Source organism: Anolis carolinensis, chromosome 3 (assembly GCF_035594765.1).
Source record: "Anolis carolinensis isolate JA03-04 chromosome 3, rAnoCar3.1.pri, whole genome shotgun sequence".
NCBI lineage: Eukaryota > Metazoa > Chordata > Lepidosauria > Squamata > Dactyloidae > Anolis > Anolis carolinensis.
The window spans coordinates 32,235,148-32,260,066 of NC_085843.1; the positions used below are offsets into that span (position 1 = coordinate 32,235,148).

Sequence of the window (24,919 nt, forward strand, 5' to 3'; positions counted from 1 at the left end):
TTTATCCACTTTCATGAGGGTCCTTTGCCTCTAACTCCAGTGAACATGGAAGACTGACTGGTTAGTCTAATTGGGTTACATGTCTTGCAACTCTAATGGCCCTCCCATTAAATGAAACTAGGGCAGTAGAGCAGACACCCCAATTTCCCTTTCCAGTAATTATTTTATTCATTCTTCTTTGATGCTGAAGAACTTATAGTATGAAAAAAGGGTTATTAGTGGCTTGTTACTAACTTACTATAAGCGGGTAAGAAAGTGCCAGACATCTGCCAAAGGATATTATCCAGGTTCAATAAGCTCAGGTAAGTCATGCCTCGTCTGTCCCGCACAAGTAACATCAAAGTGCTGAGATGAAAGGCAGAGTCTGGATCCCCATTCATCTTAATGAGGGCAGCAGACAGGGGACACATTAGCAGGCAATGCATGGTCAGTTGGGATTGGAGGGAAGCTGTCACGAAGGGAGGCAAAAGCCGCCACAATCCACTTTCTAGCCCAGAGCTGGGATTTAAATATTTCGGGTAAAAACACCAGAAATGATTCATTCTAGTTCTGATTAGGCATAGTTACCACATCACACATACATGAAAGTACACTCAATGATGTATTGCACTGAAACAGACTAAATCAGTTAGTAAATGCATTGCAGCAGCAGTTCCATCACACAAAGATGGAAAAGTAAGATTGAATATTCAGATTTCATTTGTCACTTCCTATAGCATCCATTAATAGCTGACTTTCAAAGAATTGGCCATCTTAGTGCCTTGCAATATAAAAAGAAGGAAAGAAAAGGGGTGGAAACAAAAATAAATGTGGCAGCACCTTTAAGAGTATATGCTTTTTATTTTTGGGTGAGCTTTCGTGGATATAAACCCACTTTGGATGCTGTATTGAGTGGATTAGCATTTATAACTAGCATTCCAGCAGTATTTTTGCATTTTATCTATAGCTGTTCTACAAATGTGTCTTGGACTTCAATTTTTGGTAATTGTGTTTGCAGATTTCTCTGCCAATGAGATAACAAATAATACAAGAGTAGATTTTAGCATTACATTGAGCACAATGAAGGGAAATGCAAGCAGTGTTTCAGTACAAGCAGCTAATCACTTATCAAGTGAATGATTTCCATGCTCAGTGACAGCTGTCTATTATTCGTTAATTAGCTGACTGATTGGCTAGGGTCAGATTTTAACCTTGGATATATATATGCAGCAGATAATTGTCAAACTTACTGTGAGAGAGAAGGGAAAACGTTTGTGCGCTGGCCTTGGTGCTGAAGATGTTGAATCTGACAGCAGAGTAGGTGATGTGAATTATTGTCTGTCTAGGTATTAAAATACATTGGTCATTTCATGGAGCAGGACACCAGGAAATCTGTAATATTGGTTTCTGCCAACCAGGGCAAGTTTGATTACTCCACTAATCAATGGGAAAAAATATATTCTGGCCTGATGTCAAGTAACAGAATTAAACCTTCTGCATGTTCAAAGTGGTAATGGTGACATCTAGTGGGGAATAGCATCACATGCCGTGGCACATATAAACAGAGAGGACGTCTTATATCAGCTCTAAAAGAATATCGCAATTGTTTTACATTTATTTTAGCCAACTAGAGTGAAGAACATACGTTTAAGCCCCATAAGGCTTCTCTGTTTCAAAATGAAAAGTGAAAGAGCCAGTAAATCATTGGTTTTGATTATGCTAACAATAAGCGTACTTCTAATGTATGGAGTGCTGTACAGTGTTTTACATCATGCAGTATCATTGCCATCCTCATCTGTGAGGAGTGTGTGCATACCCCACAATGCAAAGAGCCAATATTTTCACACGATTCTGGCTTGTTCTTAAATTACAAAGAATTACAGCATTGATAGTCCCAGACAGCTGTTTATGAATATGCAGGTAGCTAGAGCTATGCTGGTTAATGCTATCACCTAAAATTAGGATTCTATATCCAGATTTAATTTGTCATCTCCTATAGGATCCATTGTTTAAAGTTGCCGGGCTGTGGCGCAGGCTGTTGAGCAACCAGCTGCAGCCAGCTGCAACAAATCACTCTGACCAAGAGGTCATGAGTTTGAGGCCAGCTCGGAGCCACGCGTTTTTCTTGTCTTTGTTCTATGTTAAGGCATTGAATGTTTGCCTTATATGTGTAATGTGATCCACCCTGAGTCCCCTTCAGAGTGAGAAGGGCAGAATATAAATACTGTAATTAAATAAATAAATAAATAAATACTCTCTTGCAGCATAAAAAGAAGAAAGAAACTAGAAGGGAAAAAAAATAAAAATGACAGCATGGTTCTTAGCATTTACTAGGAAATGTCTAAGAAAACGAGGACTTGCATAGTCATTTTTAGGTTAAACCAGGGGTCCCCAAACTAAGGCCCAGGGGCCGGATGCGGCCCATCGAAGCTATTTATCCGGCCCCCACGGCACAAGGGCAGAAGCGAGTTGGGCTAAATGACCCAAGGGGTCTCTTCTTCTCTTACAACCCTTATTATTATTATTATTATTATTATTATTATTATTATTATTATTATTATTATTATTAACATTGAGGCTGGGTGGCCATCTGTCAGGGATGCTTTGCTTGTGCTTTTGGTGCACAGAGGCAGAAGGGGGTTGGACTCAATGGCCCAAGGGGTCTTTTCCAACCCTCTTTACTATTACTATTATTATTATTATTAACATTGAGGCTGGGTGGCCATCTGTTAGGGATGCTTTGCTTGTGCTTTTGGTGCACAGAGGCAGAAGGGGGTTGGACTCAATGGCCCAAGGGGTCTTTTCCAACCCTCTTTACTATTACTATTATTATTATTATTAACATTGATGCTGGGTGGCCATCTGTCAGGGATGCTTTGCTTGTGCTTTCGGTGCACAAAGGCAGATGGGGGTTGGACTCAATTGCCCAAAGGGCCTCTTCCAACCTTCTTTGATATTATTGTTGTTGTTGTTTTGTTATTATTATTATTATTATTATTATTATTATTATTATTTATTGCTTGGTGGCCAACTATAGTCCGGCCCTCCAACGGTCTGAAGGATTGTGAACTGGCCCCCTGTTTTAAAAGTTTGGGGACCCCTGGGTTAAACCCTTGTGCCTGCAGGACTGCTGACCAACAGGTTGGCGGTTTGAATCTGGGGAAAGCCGGTGAGCTCCCTCTGTCAGCTCCAGCTCCCCATGCGGGGACATGAGAGAAGCATCCCACAAGGATGGTAAAACATCAAAACATCCGGGCATCCCCTGGGCAACATCCTTGCAGACAGCCAATTCTCTCACACCAGAAGCGACTTGCAGTTTCTCAAGTCGCTCCGGACATGAAAAAAAACTGACTATCAATACAAGCACTCCCCAAGTTACAAACATCTGACTTACAAATGACTCATAGTTAAGAACAACAGGACATGAGAGAAATCTACACCTAAGAAGGAAAATCCACTCCTGAAAGACTTATCATGGGGATAACCCATGGTCTGAACTGTTGACCTGAAAACCTGAAGGTCGGAGGTTTGAATCCACGAGACAGGATGAGCTCCTATCTGTCAGCCCCAGCTTCCATGCAGGGGCATGAGAGAAGCCTCCCACAGGATGGTAACCCATCTGGGAGTCTCCTGGGCAATGTCTTTTAAATGGCCAATTCTCTCACACCAGAAGCGACTTGCAGTATATTCTCAATTCGTTTCTGACACAATAAAAAAATCTTTGAATAAAGATGGATGGGTACATGTTTCAGGACTAATAAGAATTATTTTTAAATCCGTTTTTAAAAAACAAATGTGCAATGGAATTATGTAATTGTGGTACCCACTGAAAATTCAGTAAAAGTGGACCCAGCTTGACTTTCCTTTGTAATGAACTCTACAGCATAAGAATTAATACAAAGAAATCCCAATTTCATGTACTCTCCAGCCTAGCCTCATGGGGTTGTGCGTATCTGCTGAAGAGTTTTTGATGCAGGCCTCATAGTCAGGGTTGTGTTATATGGGAAGATGCTATTTTTCAGATATTGTGACCTGTAGCCATTTACAATCCCATGCCCAAACATAGCACATCTAGAAATATAGGTGACAAAAAGAACTTTGCTTAATTCGTCTAACTTTTCATTCATGGCAGTTATCTGTTATAGGTAGCAGTTTTACTACTTACTGTGGTGGAATGCATGCTTTGTGGCAAATGAGAATTTAAATTTTGATCGGAATATAATGTGGCCTTCCAGATCTTAATGCAAACACAACATTCCTGATTGAGCACGTGGTCCATCCTCACATATATTTGAGTTTCAGGAAGCTAGAAAACAACTTGAAACAGCCAACAGAATAATCTTGATGAGGCATTCAAAAACTGATGCAGCATCTTCAAAAAAAAATATGAAAACGCTGCATTAGATCAAACACTTTACATTGCGTTTCATTTATTCACAAACTTTGCTTATTTTGAAACTAGATACCTATCAGTTTAAAGTTTTTAAAGCAGGTTTTCTAAAAACATATCATAGCACATAACGTAAAAATGTAGTGGGAGCATAACTCTTTAAATAGACAGCCTGATGAATCAGTATTGCTGTTTGTGGATGACTTTAGATCTTAACCAGGATTCACAATGAGACAAAAACTAAGTTTGGTTTTTTTAAAGTATTGTGGCTTTTTAAATGTGTTTTTAAAATTACTTTGAATATGTTTTCAAGGAATGTATTGTGTGAGAGCATTACTTCAATAGACTTTGTGAAGTAATCTAACATTTTGTATGCTTATGACTTTGCTTGATAAATAGCTGGCAAAAGCATTTGTGTTGGCTAGGTACTCAGTTCTTCTGTCCTTGTCAAAAAAGCAATAGAACTGAAGCTCCAGTTTCTGCTTTATGAAACTCCTAGCTCCATCCTGAGTTCCTAGCCAGTAGATATGCAGTCTGAATCAGGACCGGCCCTACCATTAGGTAGAATGAGAAAGCAGATACCAAGAACCAATAAAAGGAGCATCACAGCTGTTCCTAGTTCCTTGAATATTCCTGTCCTGTAAGCCCCCAACTAGCCTGCTGTATGGTAGAGCAGGGCTTCTTAGACATTTCCACTTGTGACCCCTTTCCTTTGAATTTTTTACATGACCCCAGGTATGTAGGTATATAAAATCTGTATAAAAATCAAACATAATAATAATAATAATAATAATACTTTATTTATACCCCGCCACCATCTCCCCAATGGGGACTCGGGGTGGCTTACATGGGGCCATGCCCAAAACAATACAATGTAAACAGCATATAAAAGAACAGCACAACACAATACAATAAGCAATACAGAAAATAATATCCATTACAAAATAAAACAAGGAGACAATAAAAACAAGGGCAGACCACATGAACATTAAGTTAAAACTCGGGGTGAGAAAGACATAAAAATAAAAACCACAGCGAACAGGGTCATAAGGGAGTGGGGTATTCTGGAGGATAGATATTAGAGGGAGCAACGGAAAAGAAATATAAAATGGTTACTCTCCAAAAGCACAGCGAAAGAGCCATGTTTTCAAGTCTTTCTTGAAGGCTGCTAGTGTGGGGGCTTGCCTAATCTCAGCGGGCAGAGAATTCCACAATCGGGGGGCCACAGCAGAAAAGGCCCTCTCCCTTGTTCCCACAAGGCGGGTCTGGGATATCGGGAGTGGGGACAGGAAAGCTTCCCCTGATGAACGAAGGGATCGGGTAGGCTTATGATAGGAGATACGGTCACAAAGGTAGGTGGGTCCCAAACTGTTTAGGGCTTTATATGTGATGGTATACACCTTGAATTGGGACCGGAAAATTTAAAAAAATAAAGGCAGCCAGTGGAGCTCCTTGAACAGGGCAGTAGATCTCTCCCTGTAACTTGCCCCCGTAATTAACCTGGCAGCTGAGCGCTGGACCAATTGTAGTTTCCGGGCCATCTTCAAGGGAAGCCCCACGAAGAGCGCATTACAGTAATAACATTATTAATAATAAACCAGTAATTGTGAGCTTGCTAAACAGACCAGTTTTCCGTTTTGTGGAGTAGAGCTGAAGCATTTTCTGTAGAATCCACTGTAAAACCTGCACATTGTTGTTAACAGATTTCGGTGAATGAGTGGCATTCAGAAATCTTTTACTGTTGCCAGTAAAAGGATTCACAGTTTAAGAAGCAGTATAGTGGAAGACAATATCCTGTGAGTAGCAAGGAATTAGTATTCAGACTAGCGAATCTTGTTGATCGTTAAGAAAATGTCTTCAGTTAGCCCTGATTTGAACTAGCGGAAATACTGCAATGTCAGCTTGATGTTCACAACTTTGATAATGCACTGAGCCATGGTTCTCAACCTGTGGGTCCCTGGGTGTTTTGGCCTACAACTCCCAGAAATCCCAGCCAGTTTGCCAGCTGTTAGGATTCCTGAAAGTTGAAGGCCAAAACATCTGGGGACCCACAGGTTGAGAACCACTGGTGTAAAGGCTTACCTATAGAATTTCTTCCACCATCACCCTGGGTCTGCATTTCAGTCTTGGTAACTCAGTTGGATGCCCCTGATGGCACGGTGGGTTAAACCCTTGTGCCGGCAGGACTGATGACTTGAAGGTTGGGTTGCTGACCTGAAGGTTGCCGGTTCAAATTCAACCCGGGGGGAGCGCGGATGAGCTCCCTCTATCAGTTCCAGCTCCATGCGGGGACATGAGAGAAGCCTCCCACAAGGATGGTCAAAACAGCAAAACATCCAGGCATCCCCTGGGCAACGTCCTTGCAGATGGCCAATTCTTACACCAGAAATGACTTACAGTTTCTCAAGTCACCCCTGACAAGAAAAAAAGTTGGATGTTTGTATCAAGCAAGCACACCCAGTCAAGCTACAAATCTCTCCCCCTTGGATCTTCAAAAGCTGGCATGTATCAATTTGGCCTGTGGACCTGAGACCTCCCTCTGCTATGAACAAACAGTTTATGCTGCCAACACAGCAGGCATTCCATAAGTAGCATGGCTTCAGTTCAGAGGAATCCTGAAATCCTAGTTTTTGTTGGTGTATAAATGCTGGACTCAGAAAGTGAGTGAGGCTTTAAAAAATCGGAAAGGCTGGGAGAGGAAATGAAAGAGAACCAATTCACACTCAGCCAAATTACTCCTCTGTTTCAGCTTTCAGTTCCTCTCCACCTTTGAACACCTGGTGGTCAATTTCAAATTGAAGATAATTATCCTTCAATTAGCACTGATTATGTTTTAACCTTTTTTTTCTTGCAAGCTCTGGGAGCTGCTAACGTGTCCAATTAGGGCGCACAGAGGCTTTCCCCCTTTGGCACAGAGCAGAAAGCGGTGGAAGGGCAGGATGGAGAAAGAGAGAGATAGAGAGAAGAGGAGGGAGGAAAGCAATTAATGCATTGACTTTTGAAATTTAAACAAAGGGGCAGACACTAGCATCTGGCCATTATGTCTGTTTATCATTGGGATTTGCACAATCTAATCACTGAGGAAAACTTAAGTGGCTGGTTTGTATTCTGTGAAGATGATTTTCCATGTGCTAAACCATCTACTACCTGCTGTGTATAGGACTGTTGGAGGTTTTTTAATTCCTGTCTTCTAAAGAACCTGACATAGGCATGTTTATGCTACCCTAGTAGGTATGGTCACCACAATTAAGGCAAGTTACATCAATCACTGGAGCCAGTGCGGTGTAGGTACTGGAGCTTTGTCCTAGGATTTAAGGAAACCAAGATTTGAAACCCTACTGAGTCAGGAAAGCCCATTGGGTGGCCTTGAGTGAATCATATCTCAGCCTTACAAGAAGGCAATGACAAAATCCTTCCGAATAAACCTTGCCCCAAAAAAAAGCCATTTGATAAGGGTTTGATCCAACTCTGTGCTAAGCTAGAATTGACTTGAAGGCATGTATGACAAAAAATAACCTGAAGGCGTGTAATGACAACAGTATCAACAATGAATTTGGGTTGCTGTGAAGTACAAGGCGGCCCAAAAGTCACAAAGGTGTCTGTTGTTTAATAGCTTTTTGGATATTTTGTTTCCCCTGCTAGCACAGAGCAGGTTCTACATGTAATGTTATGTGAACATAACATTTTCCTGTATATACTGTGTATGATGCTATGGTATTATACATTTTAGAAAACACAACATAAAGTAGTTATTAAATATTGAAACCCTTTCATGACTTTTGGCCCACCCTGCATAATGCAACCCTGCCAACAAAATGTTGCACTGCCAGAATGCTTAAGAGCATACGCAAAGCCCTGCTGGATCTCACCAAAGTCTAGCATTCTCTTCCCAACATGGCCAACCCAATGCTTAGAGGAAGCTCATCAGCAAGAGATGACTGAAAACCACTCTCTGGCTCAGGTTCCCCAGCATCTGGTATACAAAGGAATGCTGCCTGTGAGGCTGGCAGTAATCTTTTGCCATCACAATGGGACACCAGTGATAAGCTTATCTACTATGAGTTTCCAGGGCCCTTCTTAGTTCTATCCTCTTTCTATCCTTTCAGCCCTCTTCGGGGCATTTGGTTAAACATTTGCCCGTAATCTGGTTTTATTTATCCTACAATGCAGGGTGCCTCCAAGCCTCTACAATCCATTGCTATTTCACATAAGTGCATAGTGGTAGTGCATGGTGCGCAGATGGGGCAATTATTGTCATATAGCATCTTGGTTGATGTCACATATCTCTCCCAATATGGAGCCCAAGGCACCTGACAATACAGATGTAAACTAGTGCAGCTAAACACAAATTGTAAATGGAGTTGTGTGTTTTCCGGGCTATATGGCCATGTTCCAGAAGCATTCTCTCCTGACATTTCACCCATATCTATGGCAGGCATCCTCAGCGGTTGTGAGGTATATATAGCTTCTGGAACATAGCCAAACAGCCTGGAAAACACACAACAACACTGTGATTCTGGCCATGAAAGCCTTCGACAACAAATTGTAAATAGTTTTTAAAAAGTGAAATAAATAAACTTTCCCAGTAAAAGGATTGTTTTGTCATAACCATTTAAAAGCATTCAAAATAAACTGTTGAGGATAATAGTGGAGTAGTATGTGAGGTGATACTTGCTGAAGGGGGACATGTTGTAGCATGTGTTAGATAAAGTGAAGTACAGTATGGTTGTGAATGTAGTGTATAGTATATGTTATAAGGTAAGGATCCATAGAAAGGGAGTAAATGTGTGCAATGTTGGGAGTGATTGTTGATTGGCAGAATGTCTGAATGGATGTTTAAAGTCTTGGTGGATGTCAGCCAGAAAGAGAACTGAGTTTGTCAATATTAGAAATTATTTAAGACTAAAGGCACCAGATCCTATCTGAACTTGGAAGCTAAGCAGGGCCAACCCTGGTTTGGATTTGGAAGGGAGACCGCTAATAAACAGCAGGGGCTGTGGGCTACATTTCAGAAGAAGAAACCAGAAAAACCACCCCTGAATATTCCTTGCCTAAGAATAAATAATTTTGTGTTATACTCAGTATGTCTGAAATAATAATATGTCTGCATAAAAAACACTATAAAGTGTCAGAACCCTGCTACTAGAGCCTGGATGTGGCTCTGAGTTTCAGGGTCACTGACATTGATAAGACACCTGCGTCCCAGGACTCGGAGGAGAAACGGCTGATGGACTTGGCGGGGAATTTGCGCGGGGTTTTACTGAGCGGGAAGAGACTGTTCAAATGAGGGGGAGGGTATATAAAGGAGGGTTGGCCGGAGCCTCCCATTCTTGGCTTTTCTGATGTTCATGTTTCCTACAGTAAAAGTTCCTGGTGATACCACAGAGAGTCTCGTGTGTTCATTCAGGAGCGGCTGTGGTGAGCTGACACTAAGCCAAGAATACGGACACCATCCCGCTGTAGCGGTGAGGTGTAACATGCAAGTGGAGGATGAAGAGCTCTTGGGCGCCGGAGGAGGAAGGTCGGAAAGGGCCACTCCCGAGACGGACGCTGAGTTCCACCAGCTGGCGGCCCTGGCGTCATCCACCGCTTATGCCCAGCCAAATGGGGTAACCCAGAGGCGCGGAGTGGTGCGGGGAGATAGCACCGGAGGAGAGGAAGGTTCACCTTCCCCAGGCCCGCAAAAGATGGTGTTTCTGGAGGAGAGGATGTCGGCGATGGAGACCACCCTGGCAGTGATGTCGAGGGCGATGGAGCGCCTGGCGGTTTTGGCGGAGCCGGAGCGAGGAAGGGAACTCCGGGCTAGCTCAATGTGGGACGTGAGCATGGGAAGCAGCCAGGGCTTTGCAGACCTCCCAGCACCGAAGGGAAGGGAAATGCGAAAGGAGCCCGGTGCCCGGCCCAAGATCCAAACGAGCCTGACGCGGGTGGAGGAGAGTGACGACGAAGGGGAAAAGCCTCCGAGAATCCCGGCTACGCTCCCAACTGAGACCCTGGTGCCCCTGGCGAATGCCGGGCGTGGCACAGGACAAAGGGAAGCAGCAGCGGGGCCCACTGGCCCGCAAGGGGGCTTGCGACGGGCGGAGAATTGGGGATTGCCACCACAGGGACCCCTACCGAGACGAGAGGAACTAAGGATCGAGTTTGGGGGAGAGTCCTCTGAACTGGATTTTTTCCTGACCACGGTGAGGGGCTATATGGAGGACAATGCCCACACTTTTAGAACGGAATCCAGCCGGGTACGGGCCATTGGTGCAGTGTTGAAGAGGGGAGCGGCCAGCTGGTACGTTCAACTACACGCGCGGCGCGACCCATGTCTGGGGTCACTCCGACGCTTTATGGGGGCCCTGGAGACCCGTTTCCGAGATCCACTGGAGCAGATCCGGGCGAGGGAGGAGTTGAAGACCGTCTCCCAGGGGCAGAGGTCGGTATCTGAGTATGCGGAGGAGTTCCAATGCCTCGCTGAAAAGGTGCCGGAATGGTCTGCAGTGACAAAGATAGAACTCTTCAAAGAGGGGCTCAGGCGGGAGATCCTCTCCTGGGCGGTGCATCGTGATGAGCCTGACACACTGCGCGGATGGATTCAGCTGGCGGGGCGCATCGAGACATCGCTGGCCCAGGCGAGGAGGCACCGAGGAGGGCTACAGCAGCGGCCGCAGATGAAAGAGGGGAGCCGGAAGGAGGGATCAACCCCAGCCGGGAGGAGAACGGAGCCGACAGGGAACGTGAGCACCAGCAGGAGGGGCTGCTTCGTGTGCGGCCGTTTGGGCCACAGGGCTGCCGAGTGCTGGCAGAGAAAAGGGGAAGGCGGAGGCCCGCCCAAACCAAGAGCCGTGGCAGGGAAACGCGCCGAGGAAGAACCACCGATGAGGCACCACTCGGGGGGGTTGGTAAGTCAGGACAAAGCCATGATAGTGGTCCCCATTCAGCTGGAAAGTGGCAGCAAACAAGCAACCTGCAAAGCATTTGTGGATTGTGGATGTTCCAGGAACATCATCTCCCCTGAATTAGCCGAGGGATTGGGATGCGAAAGAACGAACCTAGAATCCCCAATAGCTTTTTCGCAGTTGGACGGATCCACAGCATCGGGATCATTAGCTAAGTACAGTGCCGAAGATGTAAAGTGTAAGATAGGGAGTTGGGAAGGAAAGGTGTCATTTGTGATATCACAAATAGCCAGCTATAATGTTATACTAGGCATGCCATGGCTGGGGCAGGCCAACCCGCAAATCAACTGGGAGGATAAGAGCATGATCTTCAGGATGAAGTTGGAAGGAGGGAGCCAGGAAGTGGAAAGGGAGCCGGGGAAAAGGGGGGAGGAAGACTCTATCAGGATAGCAGAACTGGCAGATAAATTACCCCCAGAGTATCGGGATTTTGTGGACGTATTTGATGAGAAGGAAGCAGACAGTTTCCCACCGAAGCGGAGAGTTGAAGTGAAGATAGAGCTAGTCCCAGGAGCAGAGCTTCCTAAGGCAAAAATATACCCAATGTCGGCTAGGGAAAAGGAGGAACTGAGAAAATACATTGATAAAAACCTAGCGAGGGGTTTCATAGAGCCTTCAAATTCCCCTCTAGGGGCGCCTGTGTTGTTCAGGCGCAAAAAGGACCAAACGCTGAGGCTCTGCATTGACTACAGGGGCCTGAATGCAATCAGTTCTGGAAATAAATACCCCCTACCTTTAGTGAAGGACTTGATCGCCCAGTTATCGGAGGGACAGATATTCACTAAATTGGACTTAATTGAAGCGTACCATAAATTGCAGATTAAACCAGAGGACAGGTGGAAGACGGCCTTCTCCTGTGCATTCGGATTATTCAATTATCGTGTGCTCCCTTTCGGTTTGTGCGGCGGAGGCGCCGCGTTCATGCAATTAATCAACGAAGTGTTGCATCCATTGTTGTACAAGGGAGTCTTTGTTTTTTTAGATGACATATTGTTAGTATCTCGGACTAAGGAGCAACACATAGAACTAGTCAGGGAAGTCCTGCAAAAGTTGAGAGAAGCAAAACTGTATGCGAAGCTTGCCAAGTGCGAGTTCAATAAAGACCAGATAGACTTTCTGGGGTATAGGATTTCCTCCCAGGGAGTGGCGATGGACCCTGCGAAGGTAGAAGACGTGAGGGGGTGGGAAGCCCCCAAAACACGGAAGCAGCTGCAATCCTTCCTAGGGTTCGCAAACTTCTATAGAACATTTATCAAGGACTTTGCGCGCCTCACTTTGCCATTAACGGATTTGTTAAAGACTAAAGGTAGGGGAGAAACAGCCAAAGTGAAGGCCCCAGGGGCCAAACTGACCTGGACAATAGAATGCCAGGAAGCTTTCGAAGCCCTTAAAAAGCGTTTTACTGAGGAGCCTGTCCTACAGCACCCTGATATGTCTAAAGCCTTTGTATTACATTGCGATGCGTCAGACCGGGCATATGGGGCAGTTCTGCTACAGAAAGACGAGGGGGGGAACCTGAAGCCATGTGGCTATCTGTCAAAAAAGTTTAGCGATACAGAAAAAAACTGGCCGATTTGGGAGAGAGAAGCCTTAGCGATTCTAAAAGCACTAGAGTGCTGGAGACACTTTCTGGAAGGAAGTGGAACACCGTTTGAGGTGTGGACTGACCATAGAAATTTACAGTATCTAAGATCCCCTCGTAAACTATCAGCGAAGCAAATTAGATGGGCCCAATATTTCAGCCGTTTTGATTTCAGACTCAGATTCTTCCAGGGGAAACATAATATACTCGCTGACGCTCTCTCTCGGATGCCTCAGCACGGGGGAGGAATTCAGGAATCTGAAGGGAGTATTTTTCTTGATAAGCAATGGGGCCTGGCAGTACTAACTCGAGCACAAGCGGCCAAAGAAAACAAACGTACTGCCATTTCCACGGGGGGAGGAGAAATATGGGAGGAAGAGTTGAAGCGAGCGTATGGAATGGACAAATGGTTACAAACAAACAAAGAAAAGGGAGAATTGTGTGGGGATTTGGTGTTTGTAAATAAGAAATTGTATATTCCTGAATGTTTAAGACGAGAAATGTTAAGGAAGTACCATGATAACAAGGGTGCGGGTCATCTAGGCCCCACCAGGACTATTAAACTGTTGGCCAAACAATGCTGGTGGCCCGGAATGAGGAAAGACGCCAGGGGATACGTCACGCAGTGTGAATTATGTGCAGAGGGAAAAACACCACCGGGGAAGCCCCAGGGGCTATTGCAGAAGGTGGTGGAGCCCATGAGGCCATGGGAATGCGTAGCCATGGATTTTGTAGGCGAACTACCCCCCAGCAGAGGCCACAGATACATTTGGACAATATTGGACCTATTCTCAAAACAGGCACACTTTGTGGCTCTGCCAAAACTCCCTTCAGCTGAAAAACTTGCTGATTTGTATGTGAAGCATGTATATCGCCTACATGGGTGTCCCGACAAGATAATTAGTGACCGGGGAGTCCAATTTACTGCAAAATTTTGGGGAAAATTCTTACAGCTGTTAGGAGCAGAAAGGAACCTGAGCTCGGCCTTTCATCCCGCGACCAACGGGGGGGTCGAACGTACCCAACAGACACTGTGCCAATTCTTAAGGATGTACACCAATTATAGACAGGATGATTGGGCGGACCTTCTTCCGTTTGCTGAGATGGCTTTTAACGGGGCCGTACATTCGGCCACAGGTCGTGCCCCATTCGAAATAGTATACGGACAGGAGGTGGCACCTTTCCCCAGGCTACCCGAGTGGAAGGAAGGGGAGGGCCAGACCGACGAGGAATGGCCGGCCAAAATCAAGCAAGGGTGGCAAACCGTGGTAGAGGCATTGCGGGAAACACAAAAGAAGTACAAGCTCTTTGCGGATCGTAGGCGCCGAGAGGGGGACAAATTGGGCGAAGGAGATCTGGTTTGGCTGAGCACAAAAAACCTGAAATTGGGGTTCCCATCCAAGAAATTGGCTCCACGCTATATAGGGCCATTCAGGGTAGCAAAAAGAATAAACGAAGTGACCTATGAGCTGAGGCTACCAAAGGACCTAGGAAAGGTACACCCGGTATTCCATTGCAGCCTGTTAAAAAAGTATAAAGGAACTCTGGACAGCGGAGAACAATAGTTGTGTTTAATCTTTTCCTTCCAGGACGAAGGGGAGGAGGACGCCATGTCAGAACCCTGCTACTAGAGCCTGGATGTGGCTCTGAGTTTCAGGGTCACTGACATTGATAAGACACCTGCGTCCCAGGACTCGGAGGAGAAACGGCTGATGGACTTGGCGGGGAATTTGCGCGGGGTTTTACTGAGCGGGAAGAGACTGTTCAAATGAGGGGGAGGGTATATAAAGGAGGGTTGGCCGGAGCCTCCCATTCTTGGCTTTTCTGATGTTCATGTTTCCTACAGTAAAAGTTCCTGGTGATACCACAGAGAGTCTCGTGTGTTCATTCAGGAGCGGCTGTGGTGAGCTGACAATAAAGCTTGCGTACCGGCACATGGTGTCTGTAGTGGCAGCAGTTATTCAATGATGCCGGTGTCCAGTGTGGAGGTTAAGTGAATAAAGTCTCAGATATAAACCACAAAGGCATCTAGCAGCTCCCTTCAATTAGAGGCCACAATGGTGAGACAGGAGGAAGTGGCAGAGTACTGGCTGAAATCTTCATTCTTAGTGGTAGTAATGGGATTAGTGGGAAACCTCCAAGAATTGAATCATCAGCTGGTGTTCCCTAGAGAACATCCAGGAGAGAAAGAGTAGCTTTATATGTCAAAAACAGTTATGTTGCAGAAGAAATGCAAGACTGTAATCCGGGAAACCAGCTTGAAAGCATCTGGATAAGAATCAAGGGAACCGGGACTCAAAAAGATCTTGTTGTGGGTGTCTACTACAGACCTCCGAGTCAGGATGAAGGACTTGATGAAGCCTTCTGTCAACAGCTGACCAAACAGGCACAAAGAAGAGATATAGTAGTCATGGGCGATTTCAATTATCCCGATATCTGCTGGAAAACAAATTCAGCCAAGAGTACAAAGTCCAACAAATTCCTCACTTGCCTTGCAGACAATTTTATGGTACAGAAGGTAGAAGAGGCAACAAGGGGATCAGCAACTCTTGATCTAATCTTAACAAATGTGGAAGACCTGATCAAGTTTAGGGGTAAGTGACCATGTGCTCTTGCAGTTTGCAATACAAAGGAATGCTGAAACTAAGACAAGTCAAACACGCATTCTGGACTTTAAGAGAGCTGACTTCCAAAAAATGAAGGAATTACTGAGCGGCATTCCATGGACGCCGATATTAAAAAACAAGGGAGTTAAGGATGGATGGGAGTTTGCAAATGCAAACAGTGCCAACAAAGAAGAAAAATAAGACAAGTGCAAAGAAGCCAGAATGGATGTCCAAAGAACTTCTAACTGAGCTAAAGCTCAAAATTGACATGCACAAGAAGTGGAAAAGGGGAGAAATCACCAAAGAAGAATTCAGACGTATAGCCAACACCTGTAGGGAAAAGGTTCGCAAGGCTAAAGCGCTAAATGAGCTCAGGCTCACCAGGGACATAAAAAACAACAAGGCTTTTTTGCTTACGTTGGTAGAAAAAGGAAGAAAAAGGAGGCGATAGGGCCACTGCAAGGAGAAGATGGGGTGATGGCGACAGGGGATAGGGAAAAGGCAGAACTGCTTAATGCCTTCTTTGCCTCGGTCTTCTCACAAAAAGAAAGCCATCTTCAACCTCAGCAACATGGAATGGACAAAGGATTTGGGGAAATCCAACCCCAAATAGGGAAACAAGTTGTGCAGGAACACCTGGCCGCTCTAAACAAATTCAAGTCCCCAGGGCCAGATCAGCTACATCCAAGAGTATTGAAGGAACTAGCGGAAGTTATTTCAGAACCACTGGCAGTTATCTTCGAGAGTTCTTGGAGAACGGGAGAAGTCCCAGCAGATTGGAGGAGGGCGAATGTGGTCCCTATCTTCAAGAAGGGAAAAAAGAACGACCCAAACAATTACCGTCCGGTCAGCCTCACGTCGATACCAGGCAAGATTCTGGAAAAGATCATTAAGGAAGTGGTCTGCGAACACTTAGAAACAAATGCAGTCATTGCTAATAGTCAACACGGATTTACCAAAAATAAGTCATGCCAGACTAATCTGATCTCTGTTTTCGATAGAGTTACGAGTTGGGTCAATACAGGGAATGCTGTGGATGTAGCGTACCTGGATTTCAGTAAGGCCTTTGGCAAAGTCCCCCACGACCTTCTGGCAAACAAACTAGTAAAATGTGGGCTAGACAAAACTACGGTTAGGTGGATCTGTAATTGGCTAAGCGAACGAACCCAAAGGGTACTCACCAATGCATCGTCTTCATCTTGGAAAGAAGTGACAAGTGGAGTGCCGCAGGGCTCCATCCTGGGCCCGGTTCTGTTCAACATCTTTATTAACGACTTAGACGAAGGGTTAGAAGGCACGATCATCAAGTTTGCAGACGACACAAAACTGGGAGGGATAGCTAACACTCCAGAAGACAGGAGCAGAATTCAAAACGATCTTGACAGACTAGAGAGATGGGCCGAAACTAACAAAATGAAGTTCAGCAGGGACAAATGCAAGATACTTCACTTCGGCAGAAAAAATGGAAATCAAAGATACAGAATGGGGGACACCTGGCTTGACAGCAGTGTGTGCGAAAAAGACCTTGGAGTCCTTGTGGACAACAAGTTAAACATGAGCCAACAATGTGATGCGGCAGCTTAAAAAGCCAATGGGATTCTGGCCTGCATCAATAGGGGAATAGCGTCTAGATCCAGGGAAGTCATGCTCCCCCTCTATTCTGCCTTGGTCAGACCACACCTGGAATACTGTGTCCAATTTTGGGCACCGCAGTTGAAGGGAGATGTTGACAAGCTGGAAAGCGTCCAGAGGAGGGCGACTAAAATGATTAAGGGTCTGGAGAACAAGCCCTATGAAGAGCGGCTTAAAGAGCTGGGCATGTTTAGCCTGCAGAAGAGAAGGCTGAGAGGAGACATGATAACCATGTACAAATACGTGAAGGGAAGTCATAGGGAGGAGGGAACAAACTTGTTTTCTGCTGCCCTGCAGACTAGGACACGGAACAATGGCTTCAAACTACAGGAAAGGAGATTCCACCTGAACATCAGGAAGAACTTCCTCACTGTGAGAGCTGTTCGACAGTGGAACTCTCTCCCCGGGGCCGTGGTGGAGGCTCCTTCTTTGGAGACTTTTAAGCAGAGGCTGGATGGCCATCTGTCGGGGGTGCTTTGAATGCGATTTCCTGCTTCTTAGCAGGGGGTTGGACTGGATGGCCCATGAGGTCTCTTCCAACTCTACTATTCTATGATTCTATGATTCTAAGAAACACTTATATCAGTGGACACAAATATGATTCCAGTCACTGGCACATTTGAGGATCATACCCTAGAATCTACTTTATTTATAGAAGCTTGAAGTCTACCAATTGGATCACAATACAAAAGATGCATATTCCAAATTAGAGAATTCCCAGAATCCCCAGCCAGCATGGTCAGACTAGTTCTATAGTCCAATAAGTAACTTTTCCAAATGCTACAGTTCTAGTGTACAGTCCAAACCACTGGAGAACTTTGCTAATTCTACTTTGGTTTTCTAAGCTTCACTTTTGAAAAATAGTTTCTCTGCAATAAATATGACTTTTTAGATGTGTTTTAATAAGGAAATAAATACATAAACAGATAACTACCTTGACCCGCAAACCGTTAATGAAAAGATTGGTAATAAGGTGGTCCCAATCATCTGACTTCTTCATTTATGAGAAACTGGATTGCCATTTTGGGTTGCTGTGAGTTTTCCGGGCCGTATGGCCATGTTCTAGAAGCATTCCCTCCTGACATTTCACCTACATCTATAGCAGGCATCCTCCGAGGTTGTGAGGTCTGTTAGAAACTAGGCAAGTGGGTTTTATATATTTGTGGAAGGTCCCGGGTGGGAGAAAGAACTCTTGTCTCTTTGAGGCAAGTGTGAATATTGTAATTGGCCAGCTTGATTAGAATTGCATAGCCTTGCAGCTTCAAAGCCTGGCTGCTTCCTGCTTTAGGGAAATCCTTTGTTGGGAAGTGTTAGCTGGCTCTGGTTGTTTCCTGTCTGGAATTCCCCCTGCCTTCTGTTTTTCATTATTTACAGTCCTGATGCTAGAGTTTCTAAATGCAGGTAGCCAGATTTTGTGGATTTCAGTGGCTTCTCTGTGTAGCCTGACATGGTGGTTGTTAGAGCGTTCCAGCATTTCTGTGTTCTCAAATAATATGCTGTGTCCAGGTTGGTTCGTCAAGTGCTCTGCTATGGCTGATTTCTCTGGGTTAGCCTGCAGTGCCTTTCATGTTCCTTGATTCGTATTTGGGCAATGCTGTGTTTGGTGGTCACTATGTAGATTTGTCCAGGGCTGTATGGTATACGACACCTTTTTGCCTCTTCATTTCAAAATGAAACATGATTAATAAAAACAAAGTAGTGTATCTGTTATGAGCTACTGTTGCAATACAGATTGCCTGACTGCCTTGCTTTTTAAGTTGTAATGGGTAGCCTTTTAGTTTTTCGGGATATGCAGATAGGATATTAAATACTATAATCTCATTGAAATGTATGTGAATACCCTATTTACATTTTGAAAGAACACATGCCTTTTTCAGTCTGGATGAGCACCTCAGTAGGAAACAAACACAAGTATGATTGCTGTGTCTTGATGTAAAATTGTTTTGGCAGCAACAAAGAACTTCAGAAGAGCTCCAGCAGATGATACCAAGTATCATCTAAGTAATATTCACTTTATGTAAGTAAGTAATATTCACTTTATGCAGTGGCCAGTCTGGTTCCCATAGGGTAGGGTAGGAAAGAACACTGATATGCATGGGAATTTGTAGTTTCTGGTTGCTTGAGAGTTACTGTTAAAATAGTATACAGAGAGTTACAATTACAAATTGTAAAGCCACTTGGGGAATTTCTTTAACGCAGGGTTGGGCAGCTGTAGAGAGAATGGGACCCATTTCTCCTGCAATGCTACACTCCCCCCAATAGCACCATAATTCCCAATGCAACTGGAACTCACATTGCTTCCAGTTCCAAGAATCATCCCAAACAGAACGGATTTTGCAGGGTTTGGAGGGAAGTAGACTATTGAAATGCTAAAATAGGGATCTTGGAACTTCATCAATTACAAAACAGCATTCTGAGGATGCAGCCCACAGTCTGTACTCTCCGCAACCCTCCTTTCAGGTTGGGACTAAAATCAGGAGTGGATTTGCCTTTCCACTAATATGGAAATCAACAGTTGTGTGTATGTGTGAAGAGACAGGGTGAAAGAGAAACAGAAGGGAAGACTCCGGCATGTATACGGTAAGACTCCCACATCCATGAGAAATACTCTCCTGGATGGGCCACACTTACAGAAACAGTGGATAATTCAGAGCAACATTAAAATAAATGAATTCCAGTCCCAGTATACCATAGAGTTTTGCTGGAGGGCCAAGGGATTCTTCAAAAAGTACCCTCTCTTGGCATTTGCAAGTTTCTATGGTAACTGCCACCGGTGGTGCAGTAGGTTAAACCACTGAGCTGCTGAACTTGCTGACCGAAAGGTTGGCAGTTCAAATCTGAGGAGCGGGGTGAGCTCACACTGTTAACCCCAGCTTCTGCCAACCTAGCAGTTTGAAAACATACAAATGTGAGTGGATCAATAGGTACCGCTGCAGCAGGAAGGTAACGGCACTCCATGCAGTCAGGCTGACCACATGACCTTGGAGGCATCTACGGACAATGCTGGCTCTTTGGCTTAGAAATAGAGATGAGCACCAATTCCCAGAGTTGGTCACAACTAGACTTAATGGCAGGGGAAAACCTTCACTTTTACCTATGGTAACTTCCAGGGGAAGCATACCATAAAACCACACTAGAGGACATAGGAAATGAGTAACTCCCACCCACCAAAGCCTGGGCACGGTAAGTTAAACCACACATATGGGTTCTGTCATTACGAAGGTCTTATTGCATATACCTGGCCCCCATATATACATGGCCATACCCATACATTATCACATGTTTGAAAAACATGATTTGTGAGCCGTAATTCCCAAAAGGTCTTCTGGTAATCAATCTATCAGGAAAAGAAGAAAGACAATGGCCGGAAAGATATTGGTGCCTTATCCTTATGTAAATATCAAAGAATCATGAAATCATAGAGTTGGAAGAAACCTCGTGGGCCATCCAGTCCAACCCCCTGCCAAGAAGCAGGAAAAGCACCCCAACAGATGGCCATCCAGCCTCTATTTAAAAGACCCCAAAGAAGGCGCCTCCACCACACTCGGGGCAAAGATTTCCACTGCTGAACAGCTCTCACAATTAGGAAGTTCTTCCTAATGTTCAGGTGGAATCTCCTTTCCTGTAGTTTGAAGCTGTTGTTCCGCGTCCTAGTCTCCAGGCCAGCAGAAAACAAGCCTGCTCCCTCCCCCCATGACTTCCTCTCACATATTTATACATGGCCATCATGTCTCCTCTCAGCCTTCTCTTCTTCAAGTTAAAAATGCCCAGCTCTTTAAGCCGCTCCTCATTGGGCTTGTTCTCCAGAGTCTTGATCATTTTTGTCACCCGCCTTTGAACACCTTCCAGCTTGTCAACATCTCCCTTAAATTGCAGTGCTCAGAATTGTGCAAGCAGTTTGCTTTTTAGGATGTTGTTCAAGAGCAGCTTCTTAATCAGAGTGGTCAAAACAATGTTACACTGATTTAATTGTTGCACAAGTGATGGTGATATTTAGAACTTTGGCAGGGTGAGAAGTTAATGTTAGCACACATAAGCATTCTGCAGCAGCACCCAGCCCAAACTGTGAACTGTGTGATCAACTGTAACCCCAGTACAGCTAAAATGATGTAATCTTACACTGTGTGGCTAGTGAACACCCATTTCTATAGAAAAAGTTGGACTAGTTTCTTTCTAAAGCCATTTAATTTTATTGGAAACGTCATTACCATTCTATTTCCCACTGCAGTTTGCTAAAATAATGCTAGCATGTTTAATGTAATTACAAGGAGATGTGGGAATTGGAGGTCACCTGCCTTGCAATTTGATTATGATCTGTAATTGGATATTTAGTCATGTTAGGCATGACAAAGCACCAATTCTGAAGAACTTTGCTTGTTAATAGATAACCTGCTGATGGAATATGTTGGATGGGATGGATCTAATTATGTTTGTAGATAGGCAACATCTGTATTGCAATGGTGTGAAGGCTGTCATCACTTTATTTATTTATTTATTTTAATTAGTGGCCTTTCTATCATTTTTCTTCCACTGTAAGGTATGTAAGTCATCCCAAAGTTTACCCAGCCTGCCCCTCCCTAGTGCTGTCACAACAATCTATCCAGTTCATCACACTGTTTCTTACTTTGTGGCAAGCATTTGAAACCATATCCCTGGACCAATGTTAGCATTCCATCTACTCCATTATATTGACAGAGTTGTCACTGGGAAATATTGTGTTTGGAGGCTTTGCACTCTCAAAAGCAATGGCATACAAACAAACCAAGTTACAAACATTACAGAAAGTACATGAAAATCTGGATAAGTCACACCCAGATTGTTCTGATTCCCAAAACCCACTCACCTTTCTTCGTTATCCTTTGCCTCTTCAGAATTTTAGTCATTAATCTTAAAACATTCCCAAGACTAACAATCCTACTTGAAGATAAGGAATCCATTCTGGCATGTACCCATTTCTTCCATTGCATGGTGGTGGTTATGATGGGCATGCAATTAAGCCAAGTTTATAATTTGATCCACTGAGCCCCCGTGCACTAGTGTCACAAACGATACTATTTTTATTGGAAAGGAAATTGAGGTCACCTGCAATGTACAAATAGTTGACACTTTCAGAATTGCTTTCTTTATAAATGCCTTTTGCAGTTGGATAGCCATTGTTGTGATTTGACATATCTAACTTCTAGTGTGTATGTGTGTGTGTGCACGCACGCGCATACGTATAGAAGTACTTTCATTTTAGATAGCAATCTTTCCTATGATGGCTTCATTAGCTTTATGCATGTGAAGTAGCATTCACTTTATTTTTATAGGTTCCCAGAAGACTTTGTCATTGCATAAAAATAGCATTTCCCTCTCACACTCACACACATCTTAAAAGAGAAAATACTGTTTATTGAGTCATTGCTTCATTCAGTAGGACAACTTCAGAAGGTCCAGGGGCTACCTCCCTTCTACAAAGTCCATGGAGCCCTGCAGGGATAAGAAGCACCAGAAACCCACTACTGTTTGGGGGAAATTGATATATTTTCATATTAAATAGTACCTTTTAAAAAGTGGATCATTATGTAAATGATAAATCACCACCAGAGAAAGGTCTTCCTAGTCTTTCTCCTCAGTAGTGGTGGCTTATAGTAGAAGCAAAAGGGTGCTTCACCCTAAAATCTGGGGGCAAAGTATCCTAGTTGTGAGCCACACTTTTCTTTTTAACATGACACTTTCAAAATTGGGGTCGAGGTGGCACAATGGGTTAAATCCTTCTGCTGCTGAACTGCTGTCAAGACCCAGGGTGCAGAGCACCAATAACCATACACAGAGGCCAGAATCTATCTAATATCTTTATTGAAGGAGTATATAAAGTTAATAAAAACAAGTGTAGAAAATAGTCCAGAATTAGACCTTTCAGGAAAGGTCAAAATTAGTCCAAAGAAACAATGTCCAATATGAAATATTAAGGTCCAAAGTTGTAATCCAATAACCGAAACACTCACTTTGCCAGGCAAAGTGAGGGGAGATGACAAGGTCCTTTAGTCCATGAACTTGAGCGAGACTTTGGAGTAACTTGAAACAAGGCTTGGTACAAGGCAGCAAAGGAACGAGAAGCAAGGACAAGATCCGTGGAATTACTTGGCAAAATCCGGGAAACAAGGCAAGGCTGAGTCCTGGAAAAAACAAGGCTAAGTCCTAGGAAACAAGGCAAGATCCGTGGAGGTAAACAAGGCTGAAAACGGGAACGAAGGCTTGGAAACAGGAGCGCGCTGTCCACACACAACTTACTCCCGTAGCTGACGAATTGACTCCGCAAGGACCCTTTGTGGGCAAAACACCTAAATAGGGTCTAGTTTTCCCACCAAAGAGCAGTTCTCTGGGGAACCAGAAACGAAAGCTAATCTCTGAGTCCAGATGCATGACTCCTTAAAGTTTCCCATGGAAAGCAGGCTTAATCAGCTGAATACTTAGCAGCTATCCTAGCACTCCTGCGAGACGCTGCTTGAACTCCCCTCTGTTGTTTACAAAACTCGTGGCGAGAAAACACAGGAGATTTAGGCTCAGGGCTTGTTTGACAGACTTCTGGAAGACAAATCTCTTGCAGGTGCAAGGTTCCCAAATCTGGCTGGGAAAGTTCCAAATCTGACTGAGACGGTGAAAAACCCAAGTTTTCCTCTTCATCTGGCACTACAGTGCCAGGAATGGGACTACATGGCCCATGACTCATCACACTATCCCCCTCCTCAAGCCCCCTCTCAAACTGGGACTCTCTCCCCGAGGCGCGAGGCCGCGGCTTGGCGGGATAGGTCTGATGGAAGCGGCAGGTTAGATCAGGAGCATGGACTGTGGAAGCGTCTTCCCAAGAGCGTTCTTCGGGGCCAAACCCCACCCAGTCAATGAGATATTGTAGGCGGCGGCGGTGAAAGCGAGAATCCAAAATGTCCTGAACCTCAAACTCCTCCTCCCCATTCACCCAAACAGGAGGGGGGGCCGGCCGGTCTGTATCAGGGCGCACACCATCCGCCGGAAGGAGCAGGGAGCGATGGAACACTGGATGAATGCGCATAGAGCGTGGAAGTTGGAGTTTGAAAGTCACGGGGTTAAGTTGCGCCACCACTGGATAGGGACCAATGAAACGGGCATCTAACTTCCGGCAAGGGCAAAAAGCGAGTGGACAGAAGAACCCGGTCTCCTACCTTGATTTCGGGGCCCGGCTGGCGATGTTTGTCCGCGTAACGTTTATAGTCCTCCTTGGCTTGGTCTAGTTGCTGGAGCAAGAGTTGTTGCACCGCTGCGAGTTCCTGCAGCCAGTCCTCTGCTGCGGGAACTTCTGAGGTTTCAATGACAGGAGGAAAGAAACGTGGATGGAAGCCGTAGTTTGCAAAGAACGGGGTTTCTTTAGTAGAAGCCTGGACCCCATTGTTGTAGGCAAACTCTGACAGCGATAACAGGGAAGCCCAATTGTCCTGCTGGTAGTTCACATAACAGCGAAGGTATTGTTCCAAAGTGGCATTGGTGCGCTCAGTTTGCCCATCTGTTTGGGGATGGTGAGCCGAAGATAAACAAGAGTCTATGCCCAATAGTTTTTGTAGTGCTTTCCAGAAACGAGAGGTGAATTGGGACCCACGGTCTGTGACCAAACTCTTGGGCAATCCATGCAATCTGAAAACATGTTGGAGGAATAGATCTGCAGTCTCTTTGGCCGTGGGAAGGCCTTCACAGGGAATAAAATGGGCTAACTTGGTGAAAAGGTCCACCACCACTAGGATCGTGGTGAATCCACAGGAAGGTGGTAGAT

General features: G+C 44.7%; 2 protein-coding genes across 8 annotated transcripts in view; both read left to right on the plus strand.

Moving 5' to 3' along the window:
- The window catches only part of mtus2 (microtubule associated scaffold protein 2), a 423,984-nt gene that overhangs the window by 326,292 nt on the left and 72,773 nt on the right, over nucleotides 1-24,919 (plus strand). The gene's annotated exons all lie outside the window — the stretch shown is intronic.
- Nucleotides 9,491-14,813, plus strand: LOC134297372 (uncharacterized). Its single transcript, XM_062974691.1, has 2 exons — nucleotides 9,491-11,094; nucleotides 14,488-14,813. The coding sequence occupies exons 1-2, from the start codon at nucleotides 9,712-9,714 to the stop codon at nucleotides 14,527-14,529; spliced, it is 1,425 nt and encodes a 474-aa protein (XP_062830761.1). The 5' UTR covers nucleotides 9,491-9,711; the 3' UTR covers nucleotides 14,530-14,813.

Bases quoted from the DNA above. Each gene is read 5' to 3' on its own strand.
- LOC134297372 (XM_062974691.1), top strand. From the start codon at position 9,712: ATGTTCATGTTTCCTACAGTAAAAGTTCCTGGTGATACCACAGAGAGT. The intron at 11,095-14,487 runs GTGAGCACCAGC...TTTTCCTTCCAG, and splicing joins GAACGGAGCCGACAGGGAAC to GACGAAGGGGAGGAGGACGC.